This window comes from Drosophila bipectinata, chromosome 3L (assembly GCF_030179905.1).
Source record: "Drosophila bipectinata strain 14024-0381.07 chromosome 3L, DbipHiC1v2, whole genome shotgun sequence".
Lineage (NCBI taxonomy): Eukaryota > Metazoa > Arthropoda > Insecta > Diptera > Drosophilidae > Drosophila > Drosophila bipectinata.
In genome coordinates, this window is record NC_091738.1 from 12,735,557 (window position 1) to 12,759,218 (window position 23,662).

Here is a 23,662-nt window from a genome sequence, read left to right on the forward strand (position 1 = left end):
ACCAGCCGGGTATAGATCGCGAGGAGCCACAGTCTCCCAGTTCCAGGCCAGCAATCAGAATGGAGCTCTTTGCGTGAGTCCAGAGCTTCCATCGGGATAGCCACTCAGCCATAACGAATCGATGGCCAGGCCCCTTTTTTAATTTTTATTTTAAATGAGGTTCCAATTCCCCCCAAATCTCATCTGTTACCCTTCTCATATTCAATTAAAGGCTAGAAAAAAGCCTAAATGGAAAATAGTTTGAACAACCAACCCGCTTGAATGGAAAACAATTGAAAAACTCAATTTGTTGGTAATTTGTTTGGGTGTGCGTGTCCCCAGAATAACAAGCCCGGAGGTTGAACGAACTGAGCCCAATACTTTGATTGATATTCGATGGAATATAAAAAGACCCTTACTGAAGTCTTTATTTTCTTTTTTTCAGATTCTCCAAAATGGCCAAGTACTCTGGCAAGAAGTGTCGCCTGCTCTCGATGATGTGGCTGACGGCGTTCTTCTTCTTTGTGGAGATCATTGTGGGCTATGTGACCAACTCCATGGCCTTGGTGGCCGACAGTTTTCACATGTTGGGCGACATTGCCGCCCTGGTTATCTCGTTTCTGTCGGTCAAGGTAAGTCTCCTCCATAGTGGTATCTCCAAATCACTAATTGTAACCCCTATCTTGATAGATGTCACCCAAAAAGTGGTCGAAGAACACCTTTGGATGGGCCAGGGCTGAGGTGCTGGGAGCTCTCGTCAACGCCGTCTTCCTGGTGGCCCTCTGCTTCAGCATTACCATCGAGGCGTGTAAAAGGTGAGTGGGTTTTTTAGGAGTAATTACCGATCAATGATCCACACCCAGTCCCAGTTGCTCGGTGATCTGTGAGCAGTAAGCCGAATTACGAGAAATAAGCTCGCCTTGGCATCGACGTGTGTGCTAACGTGATTTGTTTTAATTTTCTCGAATCGCTTAATTCCCTGTCTGTGTGAGCCAATTTGTTGTGATACGCTCGATACGAAGTTTTAGTGCCAGGCCGGGCTTGGGAATTATTCACTTTAGTAACTACATTTGCATTCCATGCGCATAACGTGCACAATATATATGTATATATATTTTTAAAAGCTAAACGAGGTGAATCTGAATCTGTTGCCAATAGCCACCGACCGATACTTGTCCGACACACTGATAAAAATTAAACAAGTTAGCATTGATAAAAAAAAAGGTTACTAATATTTGATTGGACTATGTCTAATTGGCCCAAGTAGACATTTAATTGATACTAATATTCTTTGATATTTTTTTCAGATTCATCGAGGAGGAACCCATCCACCAGCCCGAGCTCTTGGTGATCGTTGGTGCCTTGGGCCTCTTGGTGAACGTTATTGGACTTTGCCTTCTATATGGTAAGAGTACATCCATACACTGTTGGAGAATAAACTAAAACCTATGTATATCCATAGAACATGGCGGTCACCATGGACACTCGCATGGCGGGGGCCTCACCCGCAACCACAGCCGCCTCACCGAGCTGGCCAACATGGACGAGGGCGATGACGAACAGAACGACTACTCCTACGAGAAGCAGAAGGAGAAGCAGCCGGTTAAGAAGTCCAGTCACGGCCATAGCCACGATCCCGGTCATATGAACATGCGCGGAGCCTTCCTTCACGTCCTGAGCGACGCCCTGGGCAGCATCATTGTGGTCATCAGTGCTTTGGTGGTGTGGCTAACCAAGTGGAAGTACCGCTACTACATGGATCCTGCCCTGTCCATTCTGCTGGTGATCCTGATTTTGCACTCGGTGTGGCCGCTGCTGCGGGAATCAGCCCTGATTCTGTTGCAAACGGTGCCAACCCACATCCAGGTGGACGCCATCCAGAAGCGGCTGCTTGAGAAGGTGGACGGCGTGCTGGCCGTGCACGAGTTCCATGTGTGGCAACTGGCCGGGGACCGTATCATTGCCTCGGCTCATATTCGGTAAGTTTTGCTTGGTCCTTATTAAATACTATATTTTATTATTATTGGACTTACTTAGTTGCCGAAATCTATCGGAGTACATGAAGATCGCCGAGAAGGTTAAGGAGTTCTTCCACAACGAGGGCATCCACTCCACCACCATCCAGCCAGAGTTCAGCGAGATCGAGGGCTGCAATATGTCGGATGGCACCTCCAGCATCAACATGAGCGGCTCCGACTGCTGCGCCTTGGATTGTCCCACCACGGAAGAGGGCTGCGTTAAGGCCACCTGCTGCCAGAATAACAACAAACTGGTTAGTTATTTATAAACAATTTATTTTTAAAATTAAAAACCAACACTAAACTCTATTTACTTTTCAGAATCAACTGCCCTCGCCCACCAACTCGCCCTACCTGTGCCGCCAGCGCAACGCAGCCCGGCAAGCCGGCGACGTGGAGGCGGGCTCCCTGCTGGAAGCCACATCCAGTGGCAACCAGACTGGCTCTGCCTCGGGTGCGGGTGCCGGGGGAGTGCCCTTGGCTGCCATTGCGGCGACGTCGACGCCAAAGAGCGATTTGGTCTGACAACAGCCACAGCAGGCGCAACAACAAGTACACTTTGCCACGACCAAAAAATCCACAACCGCAACAGCAGGAGCAGCTGCAGCAGCAGCAACCACAACAGCAACAACATCCGTACGTGATAAAATGCGCGAGCCAAGCGCCAACAACCAAGTGGCTTCCACCGCAGCCGAGAGCCATCTCTCGGTGACCGCCCAGCGGAGACGGGAGCTTCAGTTGCGGGCCGAACAGCAGTATCAGGAGCAGGTGTCACCCCTGAGCACCCGCAACGGTGACGAGGTGGCCCTCTAATTAGGAGCCTAGTTTAACGTTAAATCTGTGTAACCGCTGCAATGGAGACTGGTCTGCCATGGTGCAGCGTTCGTGTTTTAGTGTTTGTAATATTATTTGTTCTTAGCGGAATTTAGACATAAACGAGAATAGGACAAATGATCGCAGGATCGAAGGACATTGGGGATTGGAGTGAAGGTTAGATCAAATGGAAAAATCAAAAAAGAAAAGCTAGAAATTTGAAAAGACCCGATCATCTGATCCGAGTGCGGAGTGGGCACAAACTTTATAGGATTATGCAGTTAATGAAGCGTCATTCATATATATATACTATATAGTATGTTACACCTATGCGATGGTAGTTAATTGCATTAGTTAGTAAGTCAATAGGAGAGCCTAACCAACAGAGCATACATATGTACTACGTTTTTTTACATTTTGAGAAAGTTTATACATACGTGAAATAAATTATTGTATTCAATAGTTCAAACCTACAAATTAGCAAATGACTAAAGACACTTTACGAAACACATAGGTGTGTTTTATGTATGGTTAGGCATAGTTTCTTAATCTTAGTAGATTTATTGCTATCTGTAAAAAAAAGATCGAGTTTTTACCACAAGCAAACTAGTTTCTATTTAGTTCTAATCGTATCAATCTTTATAATGAATATACATTTAATGCGAACATCATGTATTATTTTATGATCTGCATTGACTTTCATCCTGTATATGTTTGTAAATAAATGCCAAACATAATCAATTGTTATATATTTTTATTTAAATATGAGAGTTTCTTAAAGTTAATGAAATTCTAGGTGCTTTTACAATGTATCCTTTTTAAATTAAAGCCCAGGTGTTAAGCTCAGAATAAGTATTGCACAGCAGTTTAAAAATTCATTTTTCGAGCAAATCTTGAAGAATTTATATAATCAATTAGGAGGATGAGTAAGTCAATGCAAAAGGAATACAATCTTCAAGCTAAGCCAACAGATCTACAGAATATATACAGAATATATACGCCTTCTCCGAAGTTGAAGAGCTCATTCCTGTCCCTGTTGGGGACTCAAAGTAATCATTTTAGCGGATCCTGATTCTCTGATAAAAATCCTTATCATCATGGCCCAAATAAAATTTGTTTACGCTCTTCTATCCGTGGTCCTGATTCTGGTCCTGACTGCCAACATGATTGAAGCCGATTGCCTTTCAGGGAAATCTAAAGAAGCTTGTGCCATATGGGACTAAGAGCTGTGCAGACGGTATTGCGTGGAGGAAGGACACGTGAGTGGACGCTGCAGTCCTAGCTTTAAATGCTGGTGCTCAGGATGTTAAAAGAAAATAAATTTTTAATAAATAAAAGTAATAATTTTCCAGGATTTGCATGATCCTACTGTTCAGTAAGTTTTTATTTCAGTATATTCTTAAAGAACTTCTATGTCTAAACTTTGCTTACTTTATAAGTTACTAATTAATTTGTTTTTATGTCTTCAGTAGTATTGACCCACAAAAATAAACAATATATGTATGTTTTGATCAACATATTTTATTACCTTTAAATGGCGTTTCAACCAAACTAAAATACAGGTTTGGTTTTAGTGCAATTCTTTGTTGAAAAATAAACAAAAATAGAGTTCTTTACGGATGTCCCGACTTTACATTTCCCAGGCCATAGGCTAGAATATATAATTTCATAAATATTTTCATAAATAAATAATGATAATAGATATCCTTTATAACCTAATCAACTTTAAATCATTTTAAAAACAACTTATTCAAGTACAAAAGAAGTACAATATGAGCATATATTTAGTCGAGATACTAGAGTACAAACTTTGTTTATTTGTTTAATGATATTTTTTTCCATTCGGAAGTAAACATCTCTGGGAACTCCCAACGGCTCAGAACTATAATAATACGCATTTCACTGATTCAGTCTTGAAGCCAACAATGATAAACTGGGTTTATCAGCAACCGGTTAATATTTTTGTGTACCGAGAAGCAGATCAACCGTAAACATTGTTATCATCGACAGCAGTTCTCAGTGGTTTCTAAAATAAAAAAAACTGCATCTTTGGACCCTATATAAAGCCCGGCACAAGAAGAAGTCTCATATATCCAACACAAGCCTTAAATCGATAGCTACTCGAGCACTTTCTACAATGCAGTTTAAATTCTTGTTTGCCTTCTTCGCCGTCGTGATGATGGTCGTCCTGGGAGCCCACGAAGCAGACGCTGACTGTCTCTCCGGAAGATACGGAGGTCCCTGTGCTGTTTGGGACAACGATACCTGCCGACGTGTTTGCAAGGAGGAGGGTCGATCCAGTGGCCACTGCAGTGCTAGTCTTAAATGCTGGTGCGAAGGATGTTAGCAGGCCCTTATATAACTATGAATATAACTTCGGAACTCAAATAAATGCATTATTTTCATTCAAAAAAAAATTTATATTTCGTAGTATAATTTAAAAAAGCTCTACTCACAACTATAAAGACTTAACAGGATACAAGTGGCCAGAAAACTGGCATAGAATAAATCATAAAATATCAACAAGCAATTAAATTAAAAACAGAATACAGTGCGAATGGTTAATGATCAGTGAAGTACTTCCCGACATCTAGGGTTTTTCCATCAAGAATCAAAAGAATACTTTTTAAGATATGGCCACTTAGAACCCTTTTCAGTAGGAAACTTTTTCACTTTTTAAAATGGATCGAAAAATCGTATCTCAGATTTTTATGCCGATTTATGCATTAGGGGGGGTCCCTGGAAAAATTTACAAAACCTTGCTGGGTGAAAAAATGTACCTATATTAAAATATTCTTGCAGTGAAACGTTTTCGGCAATACAACAATAAATTGCATTCGGATTAGTGCGGTTCAGGAGAATAGGGATAACTCCCGAAATTGTTCTTAGAATTGGTCTTTACCTACATATGCTGGGAATAATACAGGACTTTATGACACATATGTCTATGACTTTGCTTACCCATATGAAAGAGAAACCTAACCAAAAAGGAGGAAAGATAGCAAAGGAAGTGCCCTTCTATATAAACTCCGACACAAGAAGAGCCCGCACACATCCAACCCAAGTCTTAACTCGATAGCTTCTCGTCCAGTATCCTAACTTTCTACAATGCAGTTCAAGTTCTGGTTTGCCTTCTCCGCCGTCGTAATGATGGTCGTCCTGGGAGCCCACGAAGCGGATGCTGACTGTCTCTCCGGAAGGTACAGAGGTCCTTGTGCTGTTTGGGACAACGAAACCTGCCGACGTGTTTGCAAGGAGGAACGTCGACCCAGTGGACACTGCAGTGCTAGTCTCAAATGCTGGTGCGAAGGATGTTAGCTGGCCCTTATTGTATCAACAATAATTCGAAATATAAATAAAAGAATTTCATTCAAAAAACTATTTTTCATTACGATTCTAATAACAGTATATTTTGTAGTATAATTTATAAAAGTTTTACTTACAACTATAATGAGGCAGCAGGATAAAAGTGGCCAGAAGAAGGACATAGAATAACTCATAAAATATCAACAATCAATTAAAAAAATAACAAAATATAGTGCGATTGGTTAATGATCAGTGAAGTGCTCCCCGACATCGCCGCCACCTGGTAGTGGCTGCAGCTGCTGTGAGAAGCAAAGCTGCCGCTATAAGTTCTCATGCAGGTTCTCGTCGGTGTTCTCCTCGACGATCGCCTCGTCCCAAGGTCCGTGAATGTTGAACTTGTGTTGCTGCAGTCTCACAAAAATAAACGGGCTGATAAAGTTGATGAAAATTATGGTGGAGGCGTACAGGTAGAGCACGGGCTGTGATATCCAATACAAAGATGAGCAGCAGGCGGCGAAGATGGGCACCATAAAGAAAGGACTCCAGTTAGCTTCAGTCATAATGGGATAAAGCACAAAATAGACGGCAGCCTCGACCAGCAGGACGAATGCATGATAGGACGTCAGCAGGCGAGAGGCCAGACAAATGGCTCCAAATATGGCTGCATTGAGGGAGATGGCCTAGTAACGATTTATATTAGTGATTTGTGTTTAAGTGAAAAGAGAACAAAGGTACACCTTGGAGACCATAGCTACATCCAACCCATAGTCGCTAAACACAAGATTAGCTAGCAGCACAAAGAAGGTCATCGTGTAGATGGTGTCCGTGCTGATGGCCTGTGTCAAGGTGTGCAGCATCGGGGAGAATAAGTAGCCAAAAAAGACCACAGTGAACAGGGTCTTGGAATCCTCGCCAAGGAGCGACAGGCTAAGACTCCTGCCCCGATAGCAGAGATAACCGATTCCAGTGACTGCGCAGCTCGGTACCAGGATCGTGGTGGGTGCCACTCTATCGCTGAGCAGCAGTTGGAAGAGAATAAGGAAACCAGTAATGCAGGATATTTGATTGCTCAGCACAGTGGCACCGGCAAGCGCCTCCGGATATGTGTATATCCTGACATGAAGATTTGTACGGAGATCCTTGAGAAAGCTGGCATCTGTGTAGTTGTCGGGGTACTCCCGGTTGGAGTAGAGGTTCTTCACCCATGGCGGTAGTTTCGGTTTCTCCTTCTTAACCATTTTTATCGTTTTAAATTTTTGTTTACATCCGCTAGCAGACCAGTGTGTACACATCCTCTAGGGAACGACAGCTGATGTGCGGTATTTTTCAGTATTTCAACTCTGTTAGTATGTATTTTTAATCCAATTTATTTGATTTGTTAGTTTCTGGACTAATTTGATTTAAAATATTACAATATTTATAAAATTTTTTATGAAGACCTTTGGAAAAACGACCTAAAAACCTTTAATGGTTTTTTTCTCAAAAATCAAAAGAATATTTTTCAAGATATAACCTTTGCAGTACGACACTTTCGCTTTTACATGGGGGTTGACCGAAAAAGTTCACAATAAATGGATCGGAAAATCGTATCTCAGATTTGGATGCAGATTTATGGAGAATCTATCCACAAATCTTTTAAGGTACTCCGCTTGAGAATCGCTTCAATATTGACTGAGATATGGCCTTCGCAGTAGGTCACTTTTTCTGTCCTCACGCTTTATCCAATTATTCAAGGGGGTCCCTGGAAAAATTCACAAAAAATGGATCGGAAAATCGTATCTAGGATTTTGATGCAGATTTGTGGAGAATCTATCTACAAGTCTTTTAAGGTACTCCGCTTGAGAATCGCTTGAATAATCGCTTGACTGAGATATGGCCTTCGTTGTCAGGCAGGCTCAATATTACAATTATTCATCATTACATACATCATAATAACAGTGATGTAACAGCTGTTAAGTGCTCGTCGAGTTGGCCCGCCCATCAGCTGCTTACCACGCATGCAGGTGTCTTCTTCTTCCTCTTCCCCAACAACATTTGGCGAAATCGCACGCAAGAATTTCCATAAAAATGGTTGGATTAACGCCCGCTGATAAGAAAGCGCTCATAACGCGCAACCTGCAGGAGACTCTAGGCGATGACAAGCTCACGAAGATCCTCGGAGAGCGGGATCTGAAGATCTACTGGGGAACGGCGACGACGGGCAAACCACATGTCGCCTACTTCGTGCCCATGTCGAAGATTGCCGATTTCCTGAAGGCCGGCTGCGAGGTCACCATCCTGTTTGCCGATCTGCACGCCTACCTGGACAACATGAAGGCGCCGTGGTCCCTCTTGGAGCTGAGGACCCAGTACTACGAGCAGGTTATCAAAGCCATGCTGAGCTCCATTGGAGTTCCTCTTGAGAAGTTGAAGTTCGTCAAGGGCAGCGACTACCAGCTTTCCAAGGAATACACCCTCGATGTCTACAAACTAAGCTCGGTTGTGACTCAGCACGACGCAAAGAAGGCCGGAGCTGAGGTGGTCAAGCAGGTGGAGTACCCTCTGCTCTCTGGATTGCTTTACCCAGGACTGCAGGCCCTGGACGAGGAGTACCTGAAGGTGGACGCCCAGTTTGGTGGCGTGGATCAGCGTAAGATCTTCACCTTCTCCGAAAAGTACCTGCCCCAGCTGGGCTATGAGAAGCGCATCCACTTCATGAACCCCATGGGTGAGTCATCGTAATTTCGTAAAATTGAAGCGTATTTCATTATAGTTATCTACTTACAGTGCCTGGTCTGGCTGGTGGCAAGATGTCCTCCTCCGAGGAAGACTCCAAGATCGACCTGCTGGACTCGCCCGCCAATGTCAAGAAGAAGTTGAAGAAGGCCTTCTGCGAGCCCGGAAACATTGCCGACAATGGACTGCTATCCTTCGTGAAGCACGTCCTGTTCTCACTTTTTAAAGAAGGAGAAGGATTCGAGGTCAACCGAGAGGCTGAGCATGGTGGCGATGTTACCTTCCTGAAGTACGAGGATCTGGAGAAGTACTACGCTGAAGACAAGCTACACCCAGGTGATCTGAAAGCCACGGTGGAGAAGTACATAAACCGACTGTTGGATCCCATTCGCAAGGCCTTTGAGAAGCCAGAACTTCAGTGGGTTTCTTAAAATCTCTATTATTTTAATCTTCTCTAAAGGAACCCTTTTTTTGTAGAAAACTTAGTGCAGCTGCTTATCCGCCACCGGCAAAGGTTAAGGCTGGAGCTGCTCCAGCTGCTGGCGCTGATGAGGATGCCCCCTATCGTCTGGATATCCGCGTGGGCAAGGTTGTGGAGGTAGCTCGCCACCCCGATGCCGACACCCTTTACGTCCTTAAGATCGACTTGGCTGAGGAGCAGCCCAGGACAATCATCAGTGGCCTGGTCAAGTTTGTCACACAAGAGGAGTTGGAACAGCGACTAGTGACCGTTCTGTGCAATTTGAAGCCCTCCAAGATGCGTGGTATTCTCTCAGAGGGAATGGTTCTGTGCACCTCCAAGTATGTCTGGCTTGGATCATTCTTGAAACTCCATTAATTGTTTATGCCTTTCCAGCGCCGATCATACTGTTGTTGAGCCCATTATAGTCCCGGCTTCAGCTGCTCCTGGAAGCCGGCTCGCTTTCGAAGGATTCAGTGGCACGCCCGACGAGCAGCTGAATCCCAAAAAGAAGGTATGGGAAAAGCTCTCCGTCGACTTTAAGACAAACGGCGATGGCTTGGCCGTGTGGAAGGACAACTTCTTGCTGACGCCCGAGGGCGAGAAACTTTCCAGCAAGCTGGCCAACTGTTCTATTAAATAGGTCTCCACGTACCAGCCTACCTGAGCCGTGTAATACTTATTAAGCCGAATGTTCACAAGCTGCTAATTTATTAATTCCTTCTGAAAAAAATGCATTTTTGTTAAATAAAGCGCGCAAGTCTCTAAATCTTTCATATTTTTAAATCATGAATCAGGCGCCTATGTTAAGCCTCTGTTAACCAACAACTGGTAATAAAATAGGTTGGCAGTTCCTTTCGATCTAACAGCTGTTCGATGTAAACAAAACTTGCATCCCATTAGATTTTTTTTAAATTAAAAAATGTGGAAATTTAGCCAAAGATACCTCTTTTGGTCGGTGCTGCACCGCTCCTACTCCCAATCCCAAAGCCAAGTGCGAGTGCGCTTTGCTCCCAGTCCCACAGGATACTTGCATTTGGGAGGTCTCCGTACGGCGTTGTACAATTTTCTTTACGCCCGGCATTTGAATGGAAAGTTTCTGCTCCGGATCGAAGACACTGACCAAACGCGTCTGGTTCCAGGTGCCAGTGAACGCCTGGTGGAGGATCTACTGTGGGCGGGCATAGAGATTGATGAGGGTCCTGGTTTTGGTGGGCAATTTGGACCGTATGTTCAGAGCCAAAGAACTGAGATTTACAGGTAACTACCAAAAAGGGACCCCTAAATTAATTAATTAAACTGTTTACTTATGATTTTAGCAAAGCCATCGAGGAGCTACTGAAAAACGGCACTGCCTACAGGTGCTTTTGCACGGAACGTCGTCTGGATCTGTTGCGTAAGGAGGCGGTCAGAACACGACAGGTTCCGCGCTACGATAACAAATGCCGGCATCTAACAAAATCAGAAGTGGAGTCCCTCTTAGACAGGGGAACCCCTCATTGCATCCGATTCAAGCTAACGGACCATGAGGAGCCGCTGGATGATCTCATTTACGGAAAAGTCCATCACAATGTCAGCGACAACGAAGGCGATCCCGTGGTTATGAAGAGCGATCGGTTCCCCACCTACCACTTTGCGAACGTGGTCGACGATCATCTAATGGGCATCACTCATGTCTTGAGAGGAGTGGAGTGGCAGATATCTACCACCAAGCATCTCCTGCTCTACAAGTAAGGATTCTTTTAATATCTCCCTTAACTTACTTACATTTTCTGGAATTCCTTAGAGCATTTGGCTGGGAACCTCCCAAATTTGGACATCTGCCGCTCTTGGTAAATGCCGATGGCACAAAACTAAGCAAGAGACAGGGCGACATAGGTATCCAGCATTTCCGGGAGAAGGGATACTTTCCTTTGGCTCTACTGAACTATGTGGTTTCCGCGGGCGGTGGATTCGAGCATAGAGACAGTGGCAAGCAGCAACTTCTCAGCGTTCAGGAGCTGTCTAGACAGTTTCTTATAGAGCGAGTCAACTCCCATCCTAGTAGGTTAAACCCAGAGCTACTCGAAGATCTAAATCGACTTGAAATAGAACAGCGATTGGCGGATAATGAGAGCCGCTTGCTTTTGATCCGAAACGTTCAGGAACTAGTCAAAAAAGCCTATCCAAAACAGTGAGCCTTCTTTATTTAAAGTATTTCACGTAGAACCTATAATTTACTTAAAATTCCAGTTCAAATCTCGATCTGGCTGAGGAACACGTAGTGGACGTCTTGCGTTGGTCCTCCCAGCGTCTGACCCTTCTGCAAGATTTGACCAGCAGCAAGTTGAGCTTCCTGTGGGTGAAACCATCAAGTTATGAGCTAAAGGACCTCTCGAGAGAGCAACTGAATACTTTAATCCACGAACTCGACGCACATGAAGGGTTTAATAAAGACGACCTCAATGTCAGACTGAAAAACTTTGCCCAAAAAGAAAACATCAAGTTCCCGCTGATGATGAAGAGTCTACGAGCTGCACTGAGCGGCTTGAAAGAAGGTCCAGGCGTGGCTGAAATGATGGAGATCTTGGGCAAGACAGTGACCCTGGAACGTCTCAGAGAAGCTCTGCCCAAGGACGAGATCCAGTTGAAACAAAAGTCTTGATTTGGTTAAGTTTAGTTATATTGTTTAAGTGTTTATAGATTTACATTTAATATATATACTGTAACTGTTGCAATTTGAGAATAAGATCAATGAGTAGACACCACACTAAGAGGCAAAATTATGTATGATTATTCTTCGTCAGTTTCAAAACTATCTGCTCTTTCGGTTCCGTTTGGCCATTCTCGATTTGCTTTGTTAAGCACCACTCCTATAGATAGTAATCGCTATTTTTAAATCGCTTAACTAAAGTCGCGATTGGTGAGAACAATTGGGGCGGCCAAGCTCCAGCCGTAAATGAAAACGCCCAGCCAGCTGGAGATGATTTTTACCCACATGGAAGCCTCATTGGCGTTAAACAGCTTAATGTCCGAGTTGGGTCTGAAAGGAGGCACCATATGTTGAGTATTCCACACAAAGATTACTAAGGACTTAATACTTACTGGTACCAGTTGGTCAGGGTCATCATAACATAGAGCGAGGCGCACACGAAGACAATGTGGAACATGGACCAGGAGTAGGAGACGCCTTCGGTCTCGGTGTCGGTGTTGGACTTTCCGTTGGCATCCGTGCCAGCCTCTGTGTCTGATAGAGCTTCTGTTAAAACTACATTAATCGGAGTTCAAAGAGGAGCGGCAGCGGCCCCATGTTTCACACAGTTTCAAGAATCATTTAACCCAGTCACAGGTTAGTGGTGTTAGTCGGAAAATAAATCAGGAAATCAAAAGGCGGCCAAAAGCAAAAGAGTGTTAATTACCAGTATTAGCTTGGTTTTGTTTCTACAGCGAACTAAATGAAAAGTGATTGGCGATCGAATGTGCGTTATGGAAACTGTGGAAATGCGGAGTGGGATGGGAATGCGGACGGAGCACCAGGAATGGGGAACACAAAACTTACCACGCTTCTCGCTGTTGTCATGGGTAATCTTGGACACCTCCACTGCCGAGCTGATGCAGTTGTACAGAATGCACAGCAGCCACACAACCAAACCGATGATGTTGGTGGTATCGAAAGTAACCTTGGAGTTGTGAGTCGATGGGGCCGGAGTGGTGGTGGCGTTGCTAAAGCTCTCCATCAGCCCAAACATGCCGGGATTGCATTCTTTCTCTAAAAGAGGTTTATATTCATTTAAGAGAAGTCTATAGGCTTAAAAATCTTACCCGGGTTGTTGGCCACAGCAGACCAAGTCAAGTAAACCGTATACAGGGTAACCAAAGAGCTCTGCAACAGTCCAGAGTGAGGCAAACGCTCCTGAACAGCCGGCAAGATCGAGATCACGCTAATGGCCACGCAAAGAATCAAATTTATGGAAATGAAGAACTTGTTGATGCCGCAAGCGGTGGACTGTTAGAGGGAAAATGGTTAATCCTAAACAAATATTTGTCCATGGCGCACTCACAGTGGTGAAGTAGATATAGAGCAGTGTAATCCCAGTCAACGATAAGATATAGCACAACAAAGTGGCCCCAGCTAGTAGATAATAATACCCGCGGCTGTTTTCGGCACTCTCTGGAATAAAAAGATGATGTTTAATGAATCATTAGAGAGAGTGACCTTTATGACTCACCTATCCAGTTCTCCGCCAGGGTGTGAGCGAAATCCACAATAATCACCAGCTGGATGAGAATAAAAGCGAGACCACCTATAAGACCTACCCACATCATGGAGGGGCCAAAGGACCCGTCCGGAATGAAGATGGCTCCAATGGCAGCTCCAAAGCAGATCAAAAACTTCAGGGGCCAAAAGTTGTTCTGGATGCTGGATCGCGGGTCTCTTGAACTCTTCACCCCCACCATAATCAGAGCCATCAACGCGAAGAAGCAGGCCAATCCGAAGCAAAGCCTATAAACAGCCATATAGCCCAGGGCGAAGTCACAGTCAGCTTGCAAGGTTCCTCCGGAGAAGGTGCTCAGGGCACCGGCGCTGTACGTGGAAGTAGAGTTGATGCAGAAGGGCATCTTCTTCAGGGTCTCCTGCAGCCCCGGAGAGAGGGCAATGGCTCCCAGGATGGTGCCCACCAACAGCATGAAGGCGTACATGAAACGCGAGGAAGAGGAGTTGGTGCAGTTGGGGCAGGCCGAGCAGCACATGCTGGCAGCAGTGCCGCCGCAGCACATAGCGCACTAGAAATAAAAAACAAAGGCAATAAAATAATTGAAGTCCTTTGTCTGGATGCGTTTTAAGGATATCATATTTAAACTCTTTTTGGAAAGGAAAATAGCCATAATCAAGACAATGCTTGCTGAGAATCAAGAATTCCCCATCTGAACAGTTCAAACGGAATACCCCGATCTAGGAAGGGAGAATCCCACAATTAGGGACTCCCTGGGGTAACATATGGCGACATTATTGATTTGTTGCCAAATGGAAAAACTTATTTTTTGGCTGCTCGGTTCCTTGGCTGGTCTGGAATTGTCCAACTCACCTGGGCGGCGGAACAGAGTCCTAGGACAGCTCCCATTATAGAAGAATTGGATTGCACTTGCTTATTGCGTTTTTATCAAATTATCAATTTTCACAAGGAAAACAAAGCCCCTTCCAGCAGTGTTGAACAGCTCCCTGTGGCAGTGGTGTCACCTCAGCCTTTTCCCGTTAGATTTTGATATTTTAAAGTGTGATTGCGGTTAAAATAATGTACAGCGGGAATTTTAGATTTCTTTTTATAAATTTCATAAAATGTAAGGCAGTAGAATAGAACTCTTTGAAACCAAATCTGAAGAATAAGAGAACGCTTTAAAGGTATAATGGGAAAGCTGGTCAAAAAGAATATTTTGTGTTAAAATAATTATGTTAATAACAGCATGTTTTTCAAACCTCTATCTCTCGGGAAATAGAAATGAAAAATATTAGGTTTTTAACAGATGTGGGCTAAGTTCTTTAATACCGGCCACACTTTAGAAATAATAGTAACTAATAATAGTTGACCTATTTTTGTATTGGCTGTATGTCTTCAAATTGTTCATAATTGGTTTATTTTAAAATTATTGAAAGAGAATTTTAAAACTGTCGTTTTAAAAAATTAGGAAAACAAATATTAGTTGTACTTATTTTGGAAAATAAAGAATGTAAGAATAATTCCCATTTAAATTCAAAATAACGTTTTTACCCTCACTTTTGTTTTATTTTCCATATTTCAATGTAAATTTCGATATATTTTTCTGGTGTTGCCAGACAAATACCGAAAACCCTATAAAAAATAACCGCTGGCGCCATCTGTGAGATAAAACACCGATATAACAGAGACATAACAGCGTCGCAACAGAACCGCAACAGCCACCCGGGGTATAAAAGCGGAGAGCAACGAAAAATAGAGAATCAATGTACCGACAGCGACAGAGGACGCATGTACCGGGTAACGGATAACGGATAATATTGTGAGTGAAACATCGAGTTCTAGGGATATATACAAAAAAAGAAACATTAAAAATATAAGATAAAATCATTTAAAATTTGGCGCGCTGTTTTTAAAACTGTAAAGACGGTAAAGTCCGGGTCGCGAGAGAGAGACGTCGCAGAATTCTCTCTTCAGTTGAATCGCTGCTACCGCTCCTTTAGCCTTAACAGAGCCTTAACAGCGTCGCAACAGAACCGCCACCACCAAACAATTTTCTTTTTCCAGATTTTCCAGATCGCTCTTCCATTTCGCATTTCAAGTTTCGAGTTCCGAGTTCGCGTGTGCAAGGAAAGTGTGATAGCCGAAGAAAGCGCAGCAGAAGCAGCCTCTTTGGAAAAACATACATTAGACAGGCAGAAAATTAAAAAAAAAAGCAAATAAAATGGCAACTGAAGTAGCCCAGATTCCCGCTGAGGAAACGCCCGCGGTGGCGGCCAGCACAGAAAACGCGGAGCAGGCCGACAAGCCTGCAGCGGCGACCGAGGCCGCCCCCGCAGCCGCCGCCCCTGCCGAGAAGGAGGGCGCGGGCGATGCTGCCCAGGACAAGGATAACAAAGAGGAGAAGGCGGACGCCGCTGCCGGAGACGGTGAGGCCAAGAAGGAGGAGGCCACAGCGGTGGCCAAGACGGACGCCCCGCCGCCCGCACAGAAGTTCAACGTGCACAAGGCAAACTTCGAGAAGGACATCATCTATCTGTACCAGTTCTCACGCACCCCTCTGCTGCCCTCCCTCTCGCCCTACTGCCTCAAGGTGGAGACCTGGCTGCGCCTGGTGGGCCTAAAGTACGAGGTGAGTCCCAACTCCGTATCCGGGATTCGGAGCCCCAGAATTCTTCCTTGGCTGATTTTCAAGCCACGCATTTTTTGCGGTACAGATTTTTTCCTGGCTCCTGCAGGAGAGCGTTGAACAGGGAGAGAGAGCTCTCAACCGCCATGATTGTGTGCTAAGCCTGTTTGCGCGTGTGTGTTTGTGTGTGTGTGACCTGCCCTGCCCCGTAGCTGAAGAAGGGATACATTTAGCATCAACTCTCTCGCTCGCTCTTCCAGTTTCCCGGGCCCTGTGTGTGTGAGTGTGTGCGTGCGTCGTCTACATAAAACAGCGTATACATAAAATTTGTGTGTGCGCCGACGCCGCGGCGGCGTCGCTGCCTCAGTGCTGCTCCTTACAGGGGCGTACGCAGGATTTTGAGTGGGAGTCCTAACATAGATAATTGCATTATTTGCAGTACAGGATCTGCCCTGGAATAGGTCTTTTCTTAAAATCACAGATACTTTTGGAAAAAAATCCATTCTTTGTTTGCGAAACTTGCAATTCCTTCATCCCCATTTCCCACGCCACTGACGCCTCTCATAAAAGCACAACTTTTATGCTCCACTCTCCCCCCAAACAACGGCCCCACCACCCCTCTTCAAACGAAGTCGTGCTTCAAATTTTGCACTTGCCAACTCTGACTCTCTCCTTTTGTCTCTCCCGCTCACTCTCTCTTGTCTGCTCTTTGTCTTTGTTGCTGCTGCACTGTTTTTTATTTCACTTTTCCTTCAACTTCTTGCTTCTTTCAGCTTGTAATTGCTTTTAATAAAAAAAAATTAAAATTGATGCAGTTTAAGACCGACTCAGAAATAGCTTTCTTGGGTCCCCGGCTCCTCGGCTGCTTCTTCTTATCTGTCAGCCCGTTAAGTAGCTGTAATGGTGTGGGCGGTCGGACAGGGGGAGCAGCCGGGCGACTGTCAACGACTTCCATTGGGGCCTTCCATTTTAGCTTTTCGCTTTTTTTCCTACTCATTTTTAAAGCGCGCGATGCGGTTTGCATATTTTTCATATTTTTTTTTTTTTTTTATAGGCTTACAGACACTTTTGAGGGTGGTGGGGAGGGAAAAACTATAAAAGGGACAGGGGTCTGAGACAGTGGGTGGCGCAGCGGGAACGGGGAGGAATGGGTGCGGTCACCCGCACAAAACTAGAGACGCAATTGTTGTTTAATCTTATTAATTACACTGGTTAATGAAAAACGAGCCTCTGAGGAATTTTAATTGAAGAATCTACAGATGTCCGATAAGTACTACCCCACCCCACCCCACCCCACCGCCGTCGCCTCGCCCCGCATCTTGCCATATGTTGCATTCCATGCATTGCAAGGCAATTATGATTGACAGTCCGTCAGTTGGCCCGCAGCTGAAAAATACTTTCCATTTTCATTTCCACTGATAACGAGGCACCCAAAAAAAAATATTAATAATACTAGCAGGGATGGGGGGGACATGAAATAGGGAAAAGGAAAAAAAGAGTTCAACAAACTGTGTGGACCTTTGACATTTCTGGTCGGTCTTTGTTGTTGTCCGTGGCGTAGCGTTGCTTGCATTAATCACCAAAGGGAGGGTGCAACTCACTGCAACTGACTAAGCCAGTTTACCCCCTGGGCCCCCGCTACCCGCTGCTTGCCCCGCTGCCACTGCATTTTTTTTTTTTCTCCCTGCTTTTGTATACACATTCATCAGTGTAAACAAGAGCAGAAGTTGTTTCTTTATTGATGATAAACCAAATGCATATTTTTTTCACACTACAACGACGGCGGCGCCCATTAACAAATACAACAAAAACAAAAACAGCCAAGCAGCAAGCGAGTCAGCCAGGCAACGAAGACCAACAACAACCACAACAACAACAGCACATCAGTTTCGCTTTTGAGGCGGTGGCCCGCATTGCTGGAATTCCTTAGTGTCGCCCGCTGCCGCTTTGTAGATTGTGCAATTAATTCACATTTTTCCTACCATATGCATATTGCATTACAAACACAAATAAGTCGAGGGCGATCGACGACGCATAAATTTCAATTGCTTCGCAAACTGATTACAATTCAAATAAAGAAAATGCTGGCGCGCTTTAATTTGCCAGCGGATCTGGCAACTCTGTGTCGCATATGTTGTGCTGTATGCAACTGTACGTGTGAAAGGAAGTGAAGTTTTTTTTTTCTGCTCTTGCTGTTGTTTTTGTTGTTGTTGTTGTTTTTGTTTTATGTTTTATTTCAGTGGGTCTGTTGTTGCTTTTGTTTTAATTAATAAACCGCATATTTGCATTAAAACAACAGCCAACTGCCTTTGTTGTTGCTCACTCGCTCGACTGCAATTTTGGGGTTCTCTTGGCTCTCTCCCTGGATTTTTGAACAAGGGTGTGGATACACACACACACACTCATACATTTTCACAAATGAGCTGCATAATTGCATTGCTGTTCATGCATCTTCTTCTTCTTGATGTTTGCTGGATTTTACACTTGGCGAAAAAATCGAGCAATCATAAACTCCATTATTGTCGCCTTAATTGGCATAATGATTCAATAAAAAAATAAATATTTGCATTGTGGGGCGACAATGTGGCGGCTGTTCTTATGGCCTGACAGGCGACCGTTATGCTCATTGGCGTAGGCGGTGGGCAAGAGTAAGAAGAAGAAGACGCTGATGGGGAAGGAAGATGAAGAAGAAGAAGTGGGAGCAGACAGGCTGCCTTTTTTGTGGATCATTGGAATTGAAATGTGGACGGGACTCCACCCTTTTTGCGATGCTGCTGGAAATCTCTCTATAACACACCGCCGCCGCCACTCGCTCTCTCTCTCTCTACCGGTGTCTCTCTCCATTTCTCTCGGGCAACCACACCCTGCCTCTCCCTTTTCGGCAGGGCGCGAAAGCATAAAATATGCCAACGGCCCAACGGCTTCAACGGTTTCGGCTCGGCTCGGATCGGCTTTTTTGTTTGTGGCAGCAATTTCAAATTTCTAATTAGAAATTATTATGTAGATTTGTGCAGCCAAGCCGAAAACGAAATCTAGAGAACCGGACACCCGCCTATATCTGTCACACGAGCCGTGTAACGGTTCATGTTCAAACGGCGGACGTGTGTACACACTGGAAGTATTGGAATATGTCAAAATGTTCAAATAGCGGGCAATTGGAACGCAGTCTCCCTCCCGCTGTGCTCACATTTGCATTTGTATTGGTGTCTGCGTTAGCCTCTGTGTGTGTGTGTGTTAGGGGTGTTGGTTCCTGGGTGGGTTTTTCGTAGTCGGATTTGGGTTTGAACGCTAGAGTTCGGGTTGTGGGTTTTGGGTTTTGGGTTCCTGGGAGGTACAGCTTTTTGTGTAGTGGTTGGTTTTTCAGCATCTGCTTGGCATACATAGGAAATATGTACATACACATTGGTAGGACACGTTTGCCGGCTATATGTATGTCATGAGCACCATCTAGCGGCCGGTATTCATCCTAAGGATTGAACTACATTTCCCGTTAGTCATGAGAAAAAAAACCCAATATTTCGTCCATATGGACATTACAATTCTTTGGGTATTTATAGATTTGTGAAGATAGGAGGAAGACATAGGGGTAGGAATGTTTATCTCTTTGGAAGGATAATGATAATTTTGTTTCTTTTTCAAGACCTTAAGACTTTTTAAAGTCTCTTCTGTATATAGAATACTTAAAGCACTGATAATGATGACCATTTAAGATGATTTTCCGCAAAATGAATATTTTTATGCTTCTCCCAGATAATAAGGTGTGGGGGATAAACAACAGTATCCCACTCCCTCGAATTCCACAATCTATTACTCATCATACCGAACGGAAATAATAAATATACGGTTGTGTTCTTTCCCCATTTCAGAATGTTGATCATAAGATGCGTTTCCGCTCCAAGAAGGGTCAGCTACCGTTCATCGAGCTGAACGGCGAGGAAATCGCCGACTCTGCCATTATCATCAAGGAGCTGTCGGCCAAGTACGATAAGAACCTGGATGCTGGACTGACCGCCGAGCAGAGGAATGTGTCCTACGCCACCATTGCCATGTTGGAGAACCATCTCATCTGGATCATCTTCTACTGGAGGGCCAAGTATCCGGACAATGTGCTCAAGGGCTACAAGGTCAACTTGCAGCACGCCCTGGGCCTGCGGCTGCCCAACTCCATTCTCAACTTCTTCTTCAAGATCACCTTTGGTCGCAAGGTAACTGGATGGTTTGAATCGAAGGTCATGATCATGGTATTTTGGTTTTCATTGCGTCAATTTGTATGATTTTCGATGGAATTTTTAATCTATTGCATACTTTTTGGTCGTTTTCACAAATGTTAATATATTCTATTACTGAGTTTGTTTTCATTCTAAATCAAAGTCAAACAATACGTACATATGAAAACCGATTGAAGCCTGTTAGACCAGTAGAGGATACCCAAAATTATAGCATATTTTTTTGTTCGAATTAAATAGTAGCTGAAGTAGTTGGTTCCGTACATTTCACACCGCCAGCAGCTGAACTCCAGCCAGTTCCTAAAATCAAATGTATCATCCGCCATTTGTTTAGATTCAAGTGAAATTCAAAACTGAAGAGGTTCCCCAGTTGGCTGGCGTTGTGGATTAGGCGGGGATGGATGGGTAGTGTAAATAAACAATTAAAGGAAGCGGTAGAGTATTAAGTTGCACCTACCAAAACCAAACTAAAACTCCAAACACACAATCACCCAACCATCCCCAACACATAGTTTACCCCGAAAACCCTGGCCTAATATAAACAAATCGTGTCGTAAAGGGATATATTGTTTATAACACCATCGGGTTCTCACATAACAACCAACAGCAACCCACCAAACCTCAGCTGGAATTGATCAAAACAACAAACAAAAAATTAAGCAAAAAAAATTAAAAAAAAAAACAAGAAAAAACGATCGTTACTTTATCACTAACTCTGCATGGTTTTCTCTTTTTTCTTTTTCGTTCTTTTTTGCATACTACTTTGGTTTTGAACATCTAACTGTAATGTGTTGTGCCCCTTAATCCTTAACCCTTAACCCCATGTAACTGAACTCCTCCCCTAATCCCCTAATGAATGCTTGTGAATCCTCCCAACCTCCTTAATATCCCCCGTAATCTCCCGTAAACCGTAACCGTCTGTGCGGCAAACATCTATTCAACACAAAAAGTGGTTCCAGGGCACGAAGAAGCTGAAGGCGCATGGCATCGGTGTCCACAGCGCCGAGGAGATCGAGGAGTTCGGCAAGAGCGATCTGAAAGTGCTCAGCGAGATGCTCGACTGCAAGCCGTTCTTCTTTGGTGACGAGCCCACTACCTTGGATGTGGTCGCGTTTGCGGTCCTCTCGCAGCTCCACTATCTCTCCAAGGACATCGCATATCCTCTGCGCGACTACATGACTGAGAAGTGCCCCAACTTGATTGGCCATGTTTCGCGCATGAAGGACAAGTGCTTCCCCGACTGGGACGAGATCTGCACGAAGCTGGATCTGAATGCACACATTCCCAAGCCAGAGTGAGTACTTTTAGACTTTTTTCAAACAAGGATTTGTGGAACTAATTGATTCTTTTTTTGAACTCTAAAGGCCAGAGACTAAGGAGGGCAAGGAAGGCGGCGAGCAGGAGAAATCAAATGAGCAGGAAGGCACCGAGGGCGACAAGATTGAGAAGGAGTTGGAGAAGGACAAGGTAGGTTAATACTTACCTGGTCAAGATCCTTATACTAATAGCTATAATTTAATCCTTTACAGTCGAACGAGAAGGAGTCGACCGAGGAGAACAAAGAGAAGGAGGAAACAAAGTAAATTCGCCGTTAGTTATATTCGTACATATATCTAGTATATGTGTATGATCGAGAGAAAACACCCCACATACACACACATTATATATATATACATATGTAGTACGATACTATATAGTAAGGCCCTATATAGCTAGGCGCTGCGCTCTCATATATAAGCATTCAGACATCAGAAAACCACTCGAAACACAAAAAACAAAAACAAAAAATGAAAACACCCATTTACAAACCTAGGACAACTGTAAAGCAAACGCAGGCAAAACCATCAAAACGATCCACTAAGTAATTAAAAAAGAAAAGGGAAAAAAAACAAAAAAAAAGTATATACAATAACGTAACGTAAAAACTTTGGACATCTTTTTTTATATATATACACGACGACGTTTGTATTAACAGAACAAGAAACGTAAAAAAAAACCATTTAGTATAAAATTATAAAAGTTTATACGTATAAATATTAAGATGAATGAGGGCGAATAGATGGAGAAATTATAAAAAATTAGTTAAAGAACTCGAATAAAACAAAAAGATGAAGTGAGCTAAACGTGAGTAAAAAACAGAGTGAAGGCAGATAGGAAGGATGAAGGATGTAGGAGAGTATAGGAGGACGGAAGGTGTAGAACAGCATACATTACGCATTAATCATTAGTTTTCATTCAAAGCGCTCTATATAATACACTCATCCACATTCTCACACTCTCACAGACACTCACACAGACACACTCACATATATATATATAGCATATGCAGCAACAATTGCAACTCGATGGTATTGTTTACTCTTCCAAAATTGATTAAGCTTAAAGTAAAAAAAAAACAAAAAAATAATAAAAATGGAAAGGATCCCAAAACCAGTACGCGATAAACGATAAACGATAGGAGGATATGATATGATATAGTGACGGTGGAGTAGGGATGGAATGCAATGGGAATGATATATGATGAGAAGAATGGTATAGGAACGATATAATGATATAACGGAACGCCGGCAATTAAGTTTATTTTTTATATATATATGATTGCAAATAGTAATTTTGATTCTCGTGTGCAAATAATTAAAAATGCTGATAAAATTTATTACTTATAATTATATACATAAACCTTATATACGCCCATTATGCATAAATATGTGTATAAAAAAAACAGAGGAAAGAAAGAAAAACCTAACATAAAAACAGTATGTTGGTGTTTTTTCTTTTTTTTTTTATATTATGATTATATTTTATTTCTATAAATATTATTGTAATTGTATTGTGTATTATGATTTTGCTAACCAAAATCCTTTTCGTATGAGATGCTCAGAGCGTTGCTTTATCGATGTTTCAACATTTTTTGGTACGTCCACTGAACAAAATTATGTACGACTCATTTATATTTTTTCTACTGTCTTGTGTTTTATACGATTTAATTTAATTATATGGATTATGCAAATATATATATAATTATAAACATAATTTGTACTGTAATTAAAACGCTGCAAACAACAACAACAAAACAAACAACAAAACTCATAGAAACACACATCCAAGGAGAAGAATCGGAAGAACAACTCGTGCTAATTGGCGAAGAAGAATTGTCTTCTGGGAGGGCTTTCTTCGACTCTCACTATCACACACTTTCTCCCTTATCCAGTCGGCCTCCCTCGTTCACGGATTTCTCGGTGTTTATTGTGGTCCTTTTGTTTTTTTTTTGTCTTATCGCGAACCTTCTTTCTGAAGAAACATTCAAGAGCCACACCAAATAT

At 43.3% G+C, this 23,662-nt stretch overlaps 8 protein-coding genes and 1 pseudogene across 12 annotated transcripts; 7 read left to right on the top strand and 2 right to left on the bottom strand.

Moving 5' to 3' along the window:
- Positions 1 to 424: 424 nt before the first annotated feature.
- On the top strand, positions 425 to 3,551 carry ZnT63C (zinc transporter 63C). Its single transcript, XM_017232590.2, has 6 exons — positions 425 to 611; positions 670 to 794; positions 1,287 to 1,384; positions 1,442 to 1,958; positions 2,017 to 2,251; positions 2,319 to 3,551. Exons 1-6 carry the CDS (start codon positions 435 to 437, stop codon positions 2,520 to 2,522), a joined length of 1,356 nt encoding a protein of 451 aa, XP_017088079.3. The 5' UTR covers positions 425 to 434; the 3' UTR covers positions 2,523 to 3,551.
- A 356-nt stretch (positions 3,552 to 3,907) lies between these two features.
- On the top strand, positions 3,908 to 4,120 carry LOC122322307 (drosomycin-like; annotated as a pseudogene).
- A 467-nt stretch (positions 4,121 to 4,587) lies between these two features.
- On the top strand, positions 4,588 to 5,158 carry LOC108132660 (drosomycin). Its single transcript, XM_017252167.3, has one exon. The coding sequence runs from the start codon at positions 4,948 to 4,950 to the stop codon at positions 5,155 to 5,157; it is 210 nt and encodes a 69-aa protein (XP_017107656.2). The 5' UTR covers positions 4,588 to 4,947; the 3' UTR covers position 5,158.
- Positions 5,159 to 5,918: 760 nt separating this feature from the next.
- On the top strand, positions 5,919 to 6,165 carry LOC108132669 (drosomycin-like). The gene has a single exon (XM_017252178.3). It carries the CDS (start codon positions 5,919 to 5,921, stop codon positions 6,126 to 6,128), a length of 210 nt encoding a protein of 69 aa, XP_017107667.2. The 3' UTR covers positions 6,129 to 6,165.
- Positions 6,166 to 6,268: 103 nt separating this feature from the next.
- PIG-C (phosphatidylinositol glycan anchor biosynthesis class C) lies at positions 6,269 to 7,423 on the bottom strand. Its single transcript, XM_017252155.3, has 2 exons — positions 6,854 to 7,423; positions 6,269 to 6,796 (listed from the first exon to the last, which is right to left on the bottom strand). Exons 1-2 carry the CDS (start codon positions 7,406 to 7,408, stop codon positions 6,437 to 6,439), a joined length of 915 nt encoding a protein of 304 aa, XP_017107644.3. The 5' UTR covers positions 7,409 to 7,423; the 3' UTR covers positions 6,269 to 6,436.
- A 690-nt stretch (positions 7,424 to 8,113) lies between these two features.
- Positions 8,114 to 10,060, top strand: TyrRS (Tyrosyl-tRNA synthetase). The gene is made up of 4 exons (XM_017252094.3): positions 8,114 to 8,823; positions 8,883 to 9,249; positions 9,309 to 9,632; positions 9,688 to 10,060. The coding sequence occupies exons 1-4, from the start codon at positions 8,184 to 8,186 to the stop codon at positions 9,932 to 9,934; spliced, it is 1,578 nt and encodes a 525-aa protein (XP_017107583.2). The 5' UTR covers positions 8,114 to 8,183; the 3' UTR covers positions 9,935 to 10,060.
- Positions 10,061 to 10,155: 95 nt separating this feature from the next.
- Positions 10,156 to 12,040, top strand: GluRS-m (putative glutamate--tRNA ligase, mitochondrial). Its single transcript, XM_017252109.3, has 4 exons — positions 10,156 to 10,551; positions 10,611 to 11,021; positions 11,078 to 11,464; positions 11,524 to 12,040. The coding sequence occupies exons 1-4, from the start codon at positions 10,214 to 10,216 to the stop codon at positions 11,933 to 11,935; spliced, it is 1,548 nt and encodes a 515-aa protein (XP_017107598.2). The 5' UTR covers positions 10,156 to 10,213; the 3' UTR covers positions 11,936 to 12,040.
- Positions 11,932 to 14,512, bottom strand: Serinc (serine incorporator TMS1). 4 transcript variants are annotated; one of them, XM_017252139.3, is made up of 7 exons: positions 14,358 to 14,512; positions 13,500 to 14,055; positions 13,332 to 13,441; positions 13,093 to 13,276; positions 12,830 to 13,039; positions 12,376 to 12,517; positions 11,932 to 12,313 (listed from the first exon to the last, which is right to left on the bottom strand). In XM_017252139.3, exons 1-7 carry the CDS (start codon positions 14,391 to 14,393, stop codon positions 12,175 to 12,177), a joined length of 1,377 nt encoding a protein of 458 aa, XP_017107628.1. In that variant the 5' UTR covers positions 14,394 to 14,512; the 3' UTR covers positions 11,932 to 12,174. The 4 variants fall into 4 exon arrangements, 3 of the variants coding, with proteins under 3 accessions (XP_017107628.1, XP_017107618.1, XP_017107610.1); XM_017252129.3 differs by having other exon boundaries at positions 12,376 to 12,529; XM_017252121.3 differs by having other exon boundaries at positions 12,376 to 12,538.
- Positions 14,513 to 15,173: 661 nt separating this feature from the next.
- Positions 15,174 to 23,372, top strand: fax (failed axon connections). 2 transcript variants are annotated; one of them, XM_017252071.3, is made up of 6 exons: positions 15,174 to 15,306; positions 15,552 to 16,116; positions 19,980 to 20,318; positions 21,290 to 21,633; positions 21,704 to 21,806; positions 21,869 to 23,372. In XM_017252071.3, exons 2-6 carry the CDS (start codon positions 15,709 to 15,711, stop codon positions 21,920 to 21,922), a joined length of 1,248 nt encoding a protein of 415 aa, XP_017107560.1. In that variant the 5' UTR covers positions 15,174 to 15,306; positions 15,552 to 15,708; the 3' UTR covers positions 21,923 to 23,372. The 2 variants fall into 2 exon arrangements, with proteins under 2 accessions (XP_017107560.1, XP_017107570.1); XM_017252081.3 differs by having other exon boundaries at positions 15,175 to 15,306; positions 21,299 to 21,633.
- Positions 23,373 to 23,662: the final 290 nt, after the last annotated feature.

What these genes read in the sequence shown, in the direction of transcription:
- TyrRS (XM_017252094.3), top strand. Translation starts at nt 8,184, where the DNA reads ATGGTTGGATTAACGCCCGCTGATAAGAAAGCGCTCATAACGCGCAAC. An exon ending in TTTGAGAAGCCAGAACTTCA is followed by an intron (nt 9,250 to 9,308) that starts GTGGGTTTCTTA and finishes CTTTTTTTGTAG; the next exon opens with AAAACTTAGTGCAGCTGCTT. An exon ending in ATGGTTCTGTGCACCTCCAA is followed by an intron (nt 9,633 to 9,687) that starts GTATGTCTGGCT and finishes ATGCCTTTCCAG; the next exon opens with CGCCGATCATACTGTTGTTG.
- PIG-C (XM_017252155.3), bottom strand. Translation starts at nt 7,408, where the DNA reads ATGTGTACACACTGGTCTGCTAGCGGATGTAAACAAAAATTTAAAACG. An exon ending in ATGTAGCTATGGTCTCCAAG is followed by an intron (nt 6,797 to 6,853) that starts GTGTACCTTTGT and finishes AATCGTTACTAG; the next exon opens with GCCATCTCCCTCAATGCAGC.
- fax (XM_017252071.3), top strand. Translation starts at nt 15,709, where the DNA reads ATGGCAACTGAAGTAGCCCAGATTCCCGCTGAGGAAACGCCCGCGGTG. An exon ending in AGATCACCTTTGGTCGCAAG is followed by an intron (nt 20,319 to 21,289) that starts GTAACTGGATGG and finishes CAACACAAAAAG; the next exon opens with TGGTTCCAGGGCACGAAGAA. An exon ending in AGGAGTTGGAGAAGGACAAG is followed by an intron (nt 21,807 to 21,868) that starts GTAGGTTAATAC and finishes AATCCTTTACAG; the next exon opens with TCGAACGAGAAGGAGTCGAC.
- Serinc (XM_017252121.3), bottom strand. Translation starts at nt 14,393, where the DNA reads ATGGGAGCTGTCCTAGGACTCTGTTCCGCCGCCCAG. An exon ending in GACTCTGTTCCGCCGCCCAG is followed by an intron (nt 14,056 to 14,357) that starts GTGAGTTGGACA and finishes TTTTATTTCTAG; the next exon opens with TGCGCTATGTGCTGCGGCGG. An exon ending in CCTGGCGGAGAACTGGATAG is followed by an intron (nt 13,442 to 13,499) that starts GTGAGTCATAAA and finishes TTTTTATTCCAG; the next exon opens with AGAGTGCCGAAAACAGCCGC.
- LOC108132669 (XM_017252178.3), top strand. Translation starts at nt 5,919, where the DNA reads ATGCAGTTCAAGTTCTGGTTTGCCTTCTCCGCCGTCGTAATGATGGTC.
- GluRS-m (XM_017252109.3), top strand. Translation starts at nt 10,214, where the DNA reads ATGTGGAAATTTAGCCAAAGATACCTCTTTTGGTCGGTGCTGCACCGC. An exon ending in CAAAGAACTGAGATTTACAG is followed by an intron (nt 10,552 to 10,610) that starts GTAACTACCAAA and finishes TTATGATTTTAG; the next exon opens with CAAAGCCATCGAGGAGCTAC. An exon ending in AAAAAAGCCTATCCAAAACA is followed by an intron (nt 11,465 to 11,523) that starts GTGAGCCTTCTT and finishes TTAAAATTCCAG; the next exon opens with TTCAAATCTCGATCTGGCTG.
- LOC108132660 (XM_017252167.3), top strand. Translation starts at nt 4,948, where the DNA reads ATGCAGTTTAAATTCTTGTTTGCCTTCTTCGCCGTCGTGATGATGGTC.
- ZnT63C (XM_017232590.2), top strand. Translation starts at nt 435, where the DNA reads ATGGCCAAGTACTCTGGCAAGAAGTGTCGCCTGCTCTCGATGATGTGG. An exon ending in ACCATCGAGGCGTGTAAAAG is followed by an intron (nt 795 to 1,286) that starts GTGAGTGGGTTT and finishes TATTTTTTTCAG; the next exon opens with ATTCATCGAGGAGGAACCCA. An exon ending in ATTGCCTCGGCTCATATTCG is followed by an intron (nt 1,959 to 2,016) that starts GTAAGTTTTGCT and finishes GGACTTACTTAG; the next exon opens with TTGCCGAAATCTATCGGAGT.